At 38.4% G+C, this 15483-nt stretch overlaps 1 protein-coding gene across 50 annotated transcripts in view; it reads left to right on the forward strand.

The window, feature by feature from the left end:
- ADGRL3 (adhesion G protein-coupled receptor L3) overlaps positions 1–15483 on the forward strand; it is a 624693-nt gene that overhangs the window by 235412 nt on the left and 373798 nt on the right. For all 50 annotated transcript variants that reach the window (XR_015732755.1, XR_015732756.1, XR_015732757.1 and 47 more), the window contains one exon: positions 8964–9207. Coding sequence is in view for 47 of the 50 variants with exons in the window: in XM_087888346.1 (XP_087744472.1) it covers positions 9150–9207 (58 nt within the window). In the remaining 3 variants the exon portion in view is untranslated. The remainder of the gene's footprint in view (positions 1–8963; positions 9208–15483) is intronic.

Genomic DNA, 15483 nt, shown 5'->3' on the forward strand with positions numbered 1-15483 from the left:
TCAGACTTCCATTAATAATGATCTGTGCCTTTTGCTCTTGATAAATTGCCGAAATCGCCTGTATAAATTGATCCCCAAAGTCCATCTTTTTCAAAGTCTTTAATAGAAAATTCCAATCCACTCTATCAAAGGCCTTCTCTGCATCCAAAAAGACCAGCACTGCAGGGATCTGTTTATTCTTCTCAAGATATTCCAATAAATCTATTACTTGCCTTACATTGTCCTTCATGTATCTACCCTCGATAAATCCCGCTTGATCATCATGAATCACCTTTTGAATTACTGGCATCAACCTGTTGGCTAGTACTTTCGCAAAAATTTTATGATCTGTATTCAAAAGAGATATTGGTCTATAGTTCTCTGGTTTTTTAGGACCGATTTGTTCTTTTGGTATCAAAGATATGTAAGCTGTTGTCGATGATGGGGGTATTTTACCCCCTTGCTGAATATTGCAAAATAAATCTCTAAGTTGTTCCACCATTTCAGCTTGCAAAGTTTTGTAATACACTGCAGTCAAACCATCCGTGCCAGGAGCTTTGGCTGTTTTTAACTGTTTAATTGCTACTATTATCTCCTCCTCTGTTATAGGATAATTCATTCTTTCCTTTTGTTGATCAGTAATTTTTGTAACTCTTTTATCGTTTAAATATTTTTCTATAAGTCCATTCTGCACCTCCTCTTTAGCATATAATTTGGTATAATAGTCCACAAAAGCTTCTTTAATTAATTTTTGTTGAAAGATTTCTTTCCCTCCAATATCAATACTATCAATAGTCCGTATACTTTGTTTTTTCCTCAATGTGTAAGCCAACCATCTGCCCGGTTTATTAGCGTTACAAAATGTGTTATGCTTCGCATATTGTAAGTTTGTTGCAACTTGTTCCGCCAAAAGCATTTGAAATTGGTCTTTCAAAAGTTTTATAGCACTACGTATTCTTTCATCTGTTGGATTTTTAATAAGTAACTGTTCTTTATTCTTTATTTCTATTTCCAGTTCAGATCTTTTCTTTTGTCGGAACAGTCTATGTTTAGAGTTCATGTAGATAAGTACCCCTCTCATATAAGCTTTACTTGCATCCCACACAATTTCAATTGGGGTACCTTTATTCAAATTTATTTCAAAAAATTCTTTCAAATGCTTTTTAAGTTCTGTTGTATTTTTTTCATATCTAAACAAATTCTCATTTAATCTCCAAGAACGTCTCTCAACCTTGTCCATCTCAATTTCTATCCATACTGGGCTATGGTCAGTCAAAGTTCTTGGAAAAATCTTTGTTCTTTTTGTCTTAACAAGTAAATCATCTGTCAACAAAATAAAGTCAATCCTAGAGAAGGATCTGTGTCTATCAGAAAAAAAAGTATAGTCCAATTCTTTTGGATTATGTATTCTCCAAACATCTTTTAGTTCCATATCTTCTTTCATGTCAAAAAAGGTCTGTGGTAATCTGATTCTAGACTTTGCCAAACTCTTTTTATCTAATTTAGAGTCGATTACTCCATTCCAGTCTCCCATAATTAAAATAGATCTGTAATCCCATTGCAATATTTTAGTATGTAACATCTTATAGAAATAGTCCTGTTGTTGATTGGGAGCATAAATCCCAATCAGAAGAATTTGGCCATTTGCTATAGACAATTCAATTGCTACAAACCTACCATCTTCATCTGTTTCTATAACTTTAGCTGTTAACTTTTTATTTACATAAATAACCACACCATTCTTTTTTTGCGAAGTTGAAGATATAAAATGTGTTCCTAGTTTGGAGTTTATCAAATATTTTTGATCTTGAGTTGTGATATGCGTTTCTTGTAAACAAATTATATCATTATTAAATTGTTTCAGATATGTAAATAATTTCTTTCTTTTCTGTGCTGAATTCAACCCATTAACATTCCAGGATAAACACTTAAACATCATCAGCCTCTTTCTGGAGCAAAGAGCAAAATAATTGAAGGTCATCCGAAAGCTTCGATCTTGCTCCTCCCATAGCTCTAGTCTCTTGTGCAGTACTCTTATCTGCCTCCTTGTCTTGTCTTTCCTGTTGTTGTTGTTGCTTTTGTTTAAGTAACTTAGCTTGAGCTCGAGTTATATGTTGATCCTTAACTTCAATCATCCGAACCGGGTCCAAGATTGGAGAAGATTCCAGCAGGGGCTCATCCAGAAAACCTCCTTCTGCACCTTGCACTTCTTCTAATTCCTGCTTAGACTGTTCTTGCAGTTCTCGTTGAGGTTGCTTCTCTTCACTCTCTTTAATCTCCAAAACTGTAGATGTACGTGGAGATGGTGTTCTTTCCTTAAAAATAGTAGTGTAGAAGTGCTGTGCCTTCTCCACGGTATTCAAACGGTATCTTTCTCCCTTGTATCTGAAAATTATGCCAACTGGTGCGTCCCAGCGGAAAGGTATCTGTAAATTTTGCAATTCCTTAACAAGAAAGCCAAATTCTTTTCTGGCTTTCAGCATTTTAGGAGGCAATTCTTTATAAATTCCAATTCGTGAGCCCCCCACTTGTACAGAAGTGTAAAAGGATTTTTGCAGGATATCGTTTCTTATTTCTCTATCTGTAAAATATATGACCACATCTCTAGGTAATTGTCTTTGTCTGGCCACCCAAGAGTTCACTCTGTAAATTTTGTCTATTTTGTGAAAAACCACATCTGGATTAACTTGTAAAATCTTAGCTAGGGCCTCAGAACAAACTTGTCTCAAATCCTGTCTTTCCTCCTCTCGAATTCCTCGAAGCCGTATAGCAAACTCCATTGCCCTGAATTGTATCATGACAATCTCGTTTTCAACTCTTTGCATTTTATTATCAACATCAGCAATTTTATAATCATTGTCTTTCATCTTAACATTAACTTCTGATTTAAGTTCTTCAACTTTAAAATCAACTTTCCCAATAAATTCTGCCAGGCCAGATGCCACTTCTGATATTTTTTTGGTCACCTTGTTTTGATTCTGTTTCACCATATCTTTAACTTCATTAACTTCCTGCATAAACTCCTGATGTGATTTTTGAAGTTTATCATGTATCTCCTGTTGAGATTTTTGAAATTTGTCATCCAAAGTTCTAGAAATAAATTCTTTTAAATCTCCCATATCAAATTCTTTTTTCTGAGTCTGTAGCTGTTGAGCAGGGGGAGGCTGCGTTTCATGTTTGTGTGTGGGGGATCCCCCCCCTGTTGCCTTCCCTTCCTGCTTCTTTGAAGCCATCCTGCCACGTGATCTAGTTTTTCTAAAGAGGGAAGTTCCTTTTCCTTTCCCTCCTGCACAAAGACTTCTAAAAAAGTCCCCCAGATTTGATCAAATAAAGGTTGAAGTAAAGCAAAGTCAAGTATTGAAAAGGGAGAAATTTTCCACTTGTTTCTCTTATTACAAACAAGGCAACTTTGTAGCAACTTGGAAACTTTGTAACAAAACAAGATAACTTCACCAATCCACACTCGCTGGCTCGTTAACTCTAAGGCTGAGCGCCATGTTTTTTCAAAGCACTTTCACTCATTCGCATTTTTCTCAGTTTAAAAAGTCAACAAAGCGCTAATACTTGCGTTTCCAAGTTTCAGGATTCAGGTAATTTCACTGTTTATTAAAGCTGGTTCTTTTCGCTTTAAGTTTCCTGCAGCCGGCTTGTTCTGCGAAAGCAGAATCGTCCCACGTCGCCCGGAGTTTCAGCAGGTTGGGAGGGAGCCACGCCTGTTCTCTCCCCAGAAACTTCCCTGGGGGGTTGCAGGGGCTCGACCTGTGCCCTGCGATCTCTTCTTCCTCAATCCTACGGATTTGGAAGTTTTCGAGCCGCTTCCTCGTCTCGGAGCGGCTCTACGGACGGCGGGGCTGGCGGAGCTTCAAAAGGCGCCGCCGTCGCCAAAGACAGGGAAACCGGAAGTCTGATCCTCACACTTTTGACCGGTCCTCGCACTTATGACCATCCTCACATTTATGCCCATTACGGCATTCTTAACAACCGTGTCAGACATTTCACCACTACTTCCTTTCACCATGGTGACAAGATAGGGTGCAAAACGTAAAATGTGAGGACAGTCGTAAGTTCAAGGACTGGTCAAAAGTGCGAGGACCGGTCAAAAATAGCTTTTTCAGCCCTCTGAGTAGTCCATATGCACATAGGGACTACCCAGAGGGCTGAAAAAAGTGATTTCTGACAGGTCCTCGCACTTTTGACCGGTCATCATTTATGCCATCATTTATCTTCTAGTCCAGTGATCTCCAACATTGGCAACTTTAAGCCTGGCAGACTTCAACTCCCAGAATTCCCCAGCCAACTATGCTGGCTAGAGAATTCTGGGAATTGAAGTCCACAAGTCTTAAAGCTACCAAGTTTGAAGACCTCTGAGCTAAGGCTTTGGGGCCAGCCTTTTGGAGAGGGAATCCCATTTGGAGAGACCCCCTGCCTCTCAGAAAGCATCAGGCCCAAGCAGAGAAAGTTGCCAAGGTTGGAGATCTCTGGACTAGAAGACCTCCAAAGGTCCCTTCCAACTCTGTAATTCTGGTATTGGCAAGCAAGCACAGTTAAGCTACTTAAATCCTTCAGAGCAGGGGTCCCCAACCTTTTGGACCTCAGGGACCACCAAGTTCATAATTTTAAATTTCACGGACCACTAATAAGAATCCAGCACGCCACTTGCTGAAGCACTTGGACTCCCAGTGACGGGATAGGGTCCTTCAGGCACTCCCCCCTCTTTCTCTCTCTCTCCCCCCTCTCTCATTCTCTCTTTCTCTCCCCCTCTTTCTCTCTCTCTCTCCCCCTCTTTCTCTCTCTCCCCCCCATTCTCTTTCTCTCTCCCCCTCTCTCATTCTTTCTCTCTCCCCCTCTTTCTCTCTCTCTCCCCCTCTTTCCCTCTCATTCTCTCTCTCCCCCCTCTTTCTCTCCCTCTCTCCCCCACTCTCTCTCTCATTCTCTCTCCCCTCTTTCTCTCTCTCTCCCCCACACTCTCTCATTCTCTTTCTCTCCCCCTTCTCTCTCTCCCCCACCCCCTCTCTCATTCTCTCTTTCTCTCCCCCTTCTCTCTCTCCCCCACTCTTTCTCCCCCTTTCTCTCTCCCCCTCTTTCTTTCTCTCCCCCTTTCTCTCATTCATTCTCTCTCTAACCCTAACCCTAACCCTCTCTCATTCTCTTTCTCTCCCCCCTTCTCTCTCCCCCCACTCTTTCTCCCCCTTTCTCTCTCCCCCTCTTTCTTTCTCTCCCCCTTTCTCTCATTCTTTCTCTCTCTAACCCTAACCCTAACCCTCTCTCATTCTCTTTCTCTCCCCCCTTCTCTCTCCCCCCACTCTTTCTCTCCCTTTATCTCTCTCTCTCTCCCCCTCTTTCTCTCATTCTCTTTCTCTCTCCCCCCTCATTCTCTTTCTCTCTCTCTCCCCCACTCTCCCCCACTTTCTCTCTCTCATTCTCTTGCAGGGGATCAATCTGGTGTCTGCAATGGAGAGCAAAATCCAGCTTCTTCTCTCTGCTGTAAGTGCAGCATCAGGATTCCATCTTGGTATATTTGCGGCGCAAGGCAGCCCTCGTTTCCTGCCGACTCGGAGCGGTAAACAGTGTCTGGTTCGGGGAGCAGCTGGATTTTGCTCTCCATTGCTCTCTCGGCCCCCTGAAAGCTCTCATCTCTTGAGAAGCCCAACCAAAGTTTCCCGCACCACTTCATTCACCCAATTGGTGAATTGGTCTTGTAGCTTTATGATAGAAGTCAATTACATTTCCTAAGAAATTACATTTCTTAAGAAATACACACAAAATACTGACATTTTAGAACGATTCCCAAAAGCCTAAAGCAGATTCGGCAACTATTTTAACATTTAAATAGTCCCCCAAGTTTCCCAGTGGCTCCAAAAATTTTAATTTGCTTATTGTAAGCATATGATTTTCCCCGATATTGTGATTAAAAAGCTGATAATTACTATAATACATTTTTGTGCACCGCCCATTTATTTCTTTATTCAGGTTATTTTAAAAATTATAGCTTCATTTTCTGGTTTTTCTTCTCAGAAAATTTGGTTGTAAAGTCATCAAATAACATTTCTCTCAGAAGATCCCATTATGTAAAGAGATCAGATAATAGACGAGAGTCTTGGCTGCAGTGTTGGAGACTATAATTTATTTTTAATCAAGGATAATGTGCAGACAGCTCTTTCTCTTTCATAGTTTAAAATGGACCAAATTAGAAAAAGGTGAAAAGCTATTTCAACATTTGGAAAAACTTTAATCAGTTCCTTATTGTAAATTGTCTTCCTATTATGTGTGGTCTTAAAACTATCCCATTGATCTGCATCATATTTAGGAAGAAAATGAAAAGTTTCCATTCTCATGAAAGAGAAATTTGAAGCTCTGTTGGATTAGAGATGTTGGATCAACATTTCTTTCTTATAAAATCCTGAGTTTGGGAAACCTAGGCCAGCCTTGCCGGGAAAACAGATAGTTTCACAATTTAAAGTTTTTCTAATCTAATGTTATACATTTCCATCCTGAGCATGTTTCTTCTACTTAGCCTGCAGTGATATTTTCTATCTGGGAAAATTGATTTGTGCCTCTGCTGTTGATCTTTTATCTGAATATGAGATTCCCACATGGGGAATAATTTTCTTTGCTTTTTTGACATTTTTTTTTCAAAGCTGTTACAGATATTATGAACAAAAGTGACAAGAGAAGAAAGCAATTCTTTTCTTGACATAACATCAAGACGTAGTTTTTGTAGATTTATTTTGCTGTCACAGCCAAATTTGTGTAGGACTTTATGCCAGAATATTGTCATAATAGTAATTTTAAATGTTTCAGAGCTATTTTTTTTAATTAAAGTGTCTGCTTCTAACTACACAAGTTCTCTTTCTTTTGGAATCTTTTACAACCTTCATCGAGGATTCCAAAGTCATAAGAAAAGGCAAATACTTGTGTGCCACCTTTTCAGCCGAGCCAGCTTGATTATGACACTTTTTTGAGAGTGATCTGTAAAGTATTTTTTTTTAAAAAAACATCAACTACCAAGGGTTGAATGTAGATCTGCATTACAGTTCACTGTGCATAGGTGCTGAATAAAAAGTAGATAAAGGTTTAGGAGGAGAGACAATTTGGTGGGGTGGTTAAGGCAACAGTCTAGAAACGGAGGCACCTGGTTCTCGTCACACCTTAGGTACAAAGCCAGATGGGTGACCTTTGGCCAGTCCCTCTCTCCAGCCCTAGGAAGCAGGCAAGGGCAAACAGCTCCCAAGAATGCAGTCATCAGGGGTCCAGACTGACTTGATTGGTTATTCATGCTGTGTTTTGTTGCTTTTGATGATGTTGTTGTTGTTTTATTGCCCATTCACTTATCATGTCTGTCCTTTGAAATTATTGAAATCAAGTACATATTTTTGAAGAATGCTAGTGATAATTTCACACAGGTTTGTTCTGGTGTGGTTGTCAATTATCAAAAGCCACAAAAAATCACAGCTTTATGTCTTCATTGAAGCAGTATTGAAAAACGATACATCAGTGCTCTATATAAAAATGATTGGTATAAAAGTCAGGAAAAGGAGAAAAACACTGCATTTTTCACATTTTCTGGATTTTGGTAGCCCCACAAAGGAGGCAAATTAGAAACATGCATTATGGTCCAAACTGCCCTATACAAACTTGAATGTGATGTCATGACAAAAGTACATAATGGCACAGACCTCATGACATGGCATATATTCTAACAATTTGACATCACTGAATTTCAACAACTGTAGAATCAGGCCGCAGCATAACAAAATTGACAAAAGTGAAGGATCTGAATACTTTCTGAATGCACTGTACGTAAGGGTGGAACATTGCAATGCTCACTTGATCTTTCTGATAAAGTCATCCTGCTGCCGATAACCTCTGTCTGGATTTATAATGGCATATGCCATAATAGTTGAATAAAAAAAGAACCTAAAATAAATTTGTACTTATTTGACTTATTATAACAGCTGTTTGAGAGACAATGAAATAAATAGATGCAGAATAAAGAAGGTAGTAATAAAACTACTGCTTTAATTTGATGATTGTTTAAAAATTGACATTTAATATTGGTCCATACTGATACAGTTTTGAATTGACCATTTAAAGATCCCCCTAAAGCTTATCTCATTAGGAAAATATACTGATAGTTGCTAAGAATCTGAATTTATCTCAAGGTATTTTAATATAATCACTTCAGGAAGTGATTTATATATACCTAAATTAATTACTCCCTCACCCTATTCCTAACTACTTATTCTCTCTCATTTCTGGCTGTTCTCAAATCTCTTTCAGCCAAAGAGCTATAAGAGCTATAATTGGTAATTCCAACAAATCACATGTATTTAAACTCATAGTGTCAAGATTCTCTGGAACATACATACATATTCATATATATGATGAAAGCAGCACAATACTATTTGACCTTGTCATGTTACTTGTTTTCATTATCAAAACAAAATAATGACAAAATGTCCAAATATGCTCTTGACTTCTTGATGCAGTTTTAAATCAAATGTTACAATGGTTATGTTGAGCTGAATAGCAACAGTTAGATCAGAACAACTAGACCAGAACAACTAGACACAAGAACAGTTTTTTCCCGAACACCATCACTCTGCTAAACAAATAATTCCTTCAACACTGTCAAACTATTTACTAAGTCTGCACTACTATTAATCTTCTCATCATTCCTATCACCCATCTCCTCCCACTTATGACTGTATGACTGTAACCTTGTTGCTGGTATCCTTAAGATTTATATTGACTGTTTCCTAATATGATTTGATTTATTATTTATACCCTATGACTATCATTAAGTGTTGTACCTTATGATTCTTGATGAATGTATCTTTTCTTTTGTGTACACTGAGAGCATATGCACCAAAACGAATTCCTTGTGTGTCTAATTTATTAGAGAATAAAGAATTCTAGTCTAGTCTAGTCTAGTCTAGTCTATTCCTTTTTAAATTAATTGTAACTTTTATTTTTATTTCTAGGTTTTGAGTTTTGGACGTTTGTCGAAGGTGTTGTTTTTAGAGCTAGTTTATTCTGTTCTACGCCTGCTTCACTGAATTGCGATTAAAGTGAATATCCCTGAGAGGATTACCATCAGAGAGAAATCTTTATATTTTTCTTCTGAAAACTTCCACTGTTGAAGTAACCTTATATTTTGGGCCACAGTCATGTGGTCATCACAGTTGCTGCTGTTCTTCACAATTCTCTTGGTATCTACAGTCCATGGTAAGTACAGAAAATAATGTTGGTTTTAACAATATGTAGTGTTTTCTGGGACTGAAAATTTCCAGCACCTTCCAATTTGCAACTAGTGGGAAAGCGTTTACTACCATTTTCTTAAAAATAATGGGGGAAATAAAAACATATCTCTTAAAAATAAAGGGGGGGGGACTTTTCAGATAAGTTTCTTTCATTTTGTTAAGCATATCTTTCTAACCTGTTATTCTGTTAACCTAATCTAGATATACTATAGGTGAAACTCGAAAAATTAGAATATCGTGCAAAAGTTCATTTATTTCAGTAATGCAACTTAAAAGGTGAAACTAATATATGAGATAGACTCATTACATGCAAAGCGAGATAGTTCAAGCCTTGATTTGTCATAATTTTGATGATTATGGCTTACAGCTCATGAAAACCCCAAATTCACCATCTCAGAAAATTAGAATATTACATGAAATCAATAAAACAAGGATTGTACATAGAACAATATCGGACCTCTGAAAAGTATAAGCATGCATATGTACTCAGTACTTGGTTTGGGCCCCTTTTGCATCAATTACTGCCTCAATGTGGTGTGGCATGGATGCTATCAGCCTGTGGCACTGCTAAGGTGTTATGAAAGACCAAGATGCTTCAATAGCGGCCTTCAGCTCTTCTGCATTGTTCGGTCTCATGTCTCTCATCTTTCTTGGCAAAGCCCCATAGATTCTCTATGGGGTTCAGGTCAGGTGAGTTTTCTGGCCAATTAAGCACAGTAACCCCATGGTCATTGAACCAGGTTTTGGTACTTTTGGCAGTATGGGCAGGTGCCAAGTCCTGCTGAAAATGAAGTCAGCATCCCCATAAAGCTCGTCTGCGGAAGGAAGCATGAAGTGCTCCAAAATCTCCTGGTAGACGGCTGCATTGACCCTGGACTTAATGAAGCACAGTGGACCAACTCCAGCAGATGACATGGCTCCCCAAATAACACAGACTGTGGAAACTTCACACTGGACTTCAAGCATCTTGCAGTGTGTGCCTCTCCATTCTTCCTCCAGACTCTGGGTCCTTGGTTTCCAAATGAGATGCAAAAGTTGCTCTCATCAGAAAAGAGGACTTTGGACCACTGAGCAACAGACCAGTTCTTTTTTTCTTTAGCCCAGGTAAGATGCTTCTGATGTTGTTTGTTCTTCAGGAGCGGCTTGACAAAGAATATGACATTTGAAACCCATGTCCAGGATCCGTCTGTGTGTGGTGGTTCTTGATGCACTGACTCCAGCCTCTGTCCACTCCTTGTGAAAGTCCCCAACACTTTTGAATGGCCTTTTCCTGACAATCCTCTCCAGGCTGCGGTCATCCCTGCTGCTTGTGCACCTTTTTCTTCCACACTTTTCCCTTCCACATAACTTTCTATTAATGTGCTTTGATACAGCACTTTGGGAACATCCAACCTCTTTTGCAATTACCTTTTGAGGCTTTCCCTCCTTATGGAGGGTGTCAATGATGGTTTTCTGCACAACTATCAGGTCAGCAGTCTTTCCCATGGTAGTGATTCCTACTGAACCAGACTGAGAGACCATTTAAAGGCTCAGGAACCCTTTGCAGGTGTTATGGCTTAATTAGCTGATTAGAGTGGGACACTTTGAGCCTAGAATATTGAACCTTTTCACAATATTCTAATTTTCTGAGATTGTGAATTTGGGGTTTTCATGAGCTGTGAGCCATAATCATCAAAAGTATGACAAATCAAGGCTTGAACTATCTTGCTTTGCATGTAATGAATCTATCTCATATATTAGTTTCACCTTTTAAATTGCATTACTGAAATAAATGAACTTTTGCATGATATTCTAATTTTTCGAGTTTCACCTGTATATTGCTTGATAACAGCAAGTGTTCTTTTCTGAAGAAAGGAAAAGTTCATGTCCAGAAGTAAATCATTATGGAGGATTTTTTATTTCTACTAAAAAAAGAGCTGGAGGAACAACTGATGTTTATGCAATGTTAGTTATGATCAGAGCAGATTTAGTAAAATCAAGGAGTACCCAAGGCTGTCAATCCCGCTCTTTGAGGAGATTGATATTCCTTTTTAAATAGGCAGGATACTTAATCCTTGAATATTTTTTTTTCTACTGAATATCTATTGTGCTGCTGTTGTGCTTAAGTCTTGCCTTATTTCCCAGGGAAACTGATTACCATTGGGAATATATCACTTGTACTCACTAGTAAAGTAGAGGCAAGGGAACTAATAATAGATGAATTTAGAACTTATTTATTTATGAATTTAGAATGTATTTAAAACTACAGCAAATGTGGATTTAATTAGATCTTATTTTATCCTTGTCTTCCTTGATAAGTGTTATAAATGTTAAAAATGGTGAGCCACAAACCAGCAAGCTAAGAGGAACTGTTATATAAATTTTGAGCAAATATCTCTGGGGTTCAAGGCCATGATAATGGAAAAGTAGCCATTGCCTTGAAAGGCAGGAGGGAAAGATGTAAAATTTAAACCTTGGAGAAAACATATTTACAGAAGTTTCTGTGTTTGGATATTTTGTGTGTATATGGTTTGTACTTTATCTGCAGTAAAACTGATGTCACATCTGTGAGATTCATAGTACCGGGAAAGACCAGATTTATTGCCATGTTTGGCATGAAGTCTGAAAGCAAAATTTTACTACCTATATTTTTCTACCTATATTCTCAGTGTTACAAAAGAGCCTGTGCCTTGAATCAATTTGTGATACAGATAGATCAGTTTACTCCAAAATAAACCAGGTAACTACTAAGTAGAACAAAATCGATCACTATCACAAAGTCCCATGACAATCTTGCCCCAAAGTCTGGCAGCCATTGCTAGAGCAGCTGCAGCAGCCACAAACCTTCATTACTGAGTAACTGCCTTGTTGCCTGAGGATTAATATTAATGATCTAGTTAAGCAAGTGACCACCAACTGTGAAATCCTTCACTTCCAATAAGGTAAGCATGCAGTGCAATATTACTGACTTTCAGCTGTTAGTTTAGGATGTTGCCTGGCATGAAAAAGAGGCTTCATTTACCAGCTTAAACAGGGACTGTCAGATGTAATAATGAGGAAACCCATTCAGCAGATATCCTCAACTTCTGGTATCTATTATGTGAGGATGTAGGAAGAGGGAAGAACAAAAGTGAATAGTGGTTTCTTTCCTTCCTCCTTCTACTCTGCCAATTTCTTACTGTAAGTCTTCCATTGGTACCCAGACTTGATTTAATGCAGACTGTTTGGATATCAATGGAGGACTTAAAGTATTTGTGGAGGTTTTTTGCAAGAAGGTACCCTAAACATTCCATATCTGGGTTGTCAGAAAGAGTATCACTCAACCAATGATTCTTAACTTCAAGGGGCACTCAGAAATCAAGTGTAGCCTAGACATGTGGAACTATAGCAGTGGTGGGTTCTACTGGTTTGGAACGGTTTAGCTGAACTGGTAATTCCCACTTCCTGCCGAAAGCGAACCGGTTCTCTGTTGCTGTGAAAGTGGGCCCGCCTACCCCCAGGCCCACTGACCTTTATTTCTGCTTCTGAAGCCCAGCTGATCGGGGCGGCAGATTGAATTGGCCCTCCTCAGCTGTTTTCCTTGCTCCTTTCCTTGTTTGCAATGCAGAAGTTCAATTTTATGGAAACTGCATGTGCACGCTCAGCAAACCAGTTGTTCAAACGGTAGGATCCCACCCCTGAACTATAGTCAAATATTTAGGCATTTATGTTACTCTTCAAACTCAGGCAGAAATACAGTTGCAAACTCTAATAGACTCTGGCACGACATACAACTTAATTAGCATGTACCCTGGAATATTTTTTACCCTATGCCCTACCTTCCATCTCTGTTCTGCTCCTGGAAAATTTTGGGGATTTTCCTGAGATGTGGTCCCCCCCTCCCCCATGAGACTACTGGAGTCAGAAGGGAGACTTTTTCCTTACATCAACAGACCAGATTAAGAGACTGCACAGTCTGTAGCTGGATCAGTGGGGAGAAGAGGTTCAGGTAGCCAACCCCTAGAATCTCTCAGGATATATCTGGTAGGTAAGATTATAGCTTTAGTTTGGCAAGATTCTGTTCATTAGGTGTAAGCAAATAAAAGATTGGACTAAACTGGATCTTGCTATCTTGTCTCTGGGCTTGGGTATGACATTTGTTCAGGCTTGGACTGATACTGTATCCAGGTTTAGAGGGGCACTTAATTTGGTCAAACTGGAAGAAATATAAAGAAAGGCAACAAGGATAATGGGAGTTATATGTTGGAATGAAAGTTGGAGTAAATTGTGTCATTTTCACTTGGTATCCACTGAATGCAGATGGAAAAGGGACTGGAAGGGGGTATGTATGCTACCAACCAACTTTATCCACAGTGCTGCTAATCCCAATCCAATTGCCACAAGTTGTTGGACTTCTATTACCTTTCTTCATTTGCTGTCACCCCAAAAATCAAGATTTGGCACTGTTCAGCTTCCATTGTGATGGCTAGGAGGACTTTGCTCCCTTGTAATTAAATGTTATCTGTGGATAGGGCTAAGGGAATGGTTGACTCAGTCAGATCATGTCATTCCAATCAAGTCACAGACTTGCAGCACAAGTTTATTCAGGGGAAAAGAATGTCTAAACTGGATGGCCTAAACCCTAAAGCAACAATGTTAGTTAATTCACTGTGTTAGTACCAGTATATTTCAACCATCACTTTAGAATGGATGTGGCCATCATTTGAACATCGGTAGAGTGCACTATGGGTACCCTTTGGGCTTTTGTAATGTGTATTAGTCATTTTTCATTGACTTTAATTCCTGCATTTTATTTGTCTACTCTGAAAAATGTGTTAGCCCTAAAATGAGGAACTGGTAGAATGGTTTTCTCCTTTCAGAAAATTACTTTTAAAGGGAAAAAAGTATGATCTGTTTTAATATAATTTTTTTCAAGTTTTTTCCAAGTTGACTCATTAAAGCAGCTGCATCTTTAAAGCAAGCTCTTACAGCAAAACCATGAAAACAGACCAGAATACTTTAAAATGATGAATTCCCATCTTTGTGTTTTGATCCTGTCTTTTAAATGATCCGCAAAACATGCCAGTCCTATTAATATTAGCCAACACACACACACACACACACACACACACACACACACACAATTTAGGATTTCTTAGTGGTGTTCATTTGCATGAATATTATCACTTCTGCATATATTTAAACTCAGCACGATTAAAAAAGGGCAATCATGTTGAATTTAAATATCCTTATGAGTATTCTATAATTTCCTTTTCTCTGTTGTTGGTGGTTTGAAATAAATAAATGTGAGTAGATAAATAGGTACCACTTTGGTGAGAAGGTAACAGAAATGTCTTTGGACAGAGCTGGCTCAATGGTTTACAGAAATGGAGATGAGCACTGCCTCCTATAGTCAGCAATGACTAGCGGATTAAAGGGACTCCTTTGCCTTTTTTTTTTTATCTTGAAATAAAACTGACCTGTTTCTATGAATCAAAATTTAAACTACTCTGTTTTTTTAGGATCAATTCTGAAGTTACTTTTTATGGTTTTTGTATTTTGGTTGTGTGCTTGCACAAAAATGCACAAGGAAATGATGACACTCAGCAGGATTCTGTAGATCCTTCATCACAATCATATACTTGAATTTTCCCTCCCTCCTGCTTGTTCTGCTGCCGCCATCCATTGTCTTCCAGAGCCAATCACTCTCTGGATTGGTTTACTTTTCAAGTAGTTGTGTAGTAAATGTCCCTTGACTTTTCAGAGGTGCTTAGCTTAATGGAGATGAAGAGTGTTCCAAATAAGGATGAAACCAGTCACACGATGCCTCCTGGTGGTCAATGTAACAGAATGAGTGGGTTGATTCAATAAAGAAATTCAAGCCTTTTATTATGGATAACAAGATTAGGCAATTAATGTGAGTGAAAGTCAAAGGGAGAAATGAAAACAAAAAGAAAAATGGCAAAACTAACTTGAAGAGATTTGTCTCAACTGACTGCTTTCCAGACAAGATTATGTACATAGAGATCAAGAACAGAAGGAAATAGGAAAACAAATGCAAATAAAGAAATCAGTACAACTCAGATGATTTTTCAATATATATATATATACTCAAAATTTAATATCTCATATAGCTTTAGAGCCATCTTTTTACTTACTTATTATTCTATCTCCAATCCAGGATTTTTTTTATTCAGGTTTCTTCCTTACCTAGCATTTATCCATCTGTAGAAGAACTATTTCTTCCTCTTAGGAGAAAAAAATTCAAAACAAAGACAAAACA

The sequence above is a fragment of the Pantherophis guttatus genome, chromosome 2 (genome assembly GCF_059756535.1).
Source record: "Pantherophis guttatus breed Tessera chromosome 2, ASM5975653v1, whole genome shotgun sequence".
NCBI lineage: Eukaryota > Metazoa > Chordata > Lepidosauria > Squamata > Colubridae > Pantherophis > Pantherophis guttatus.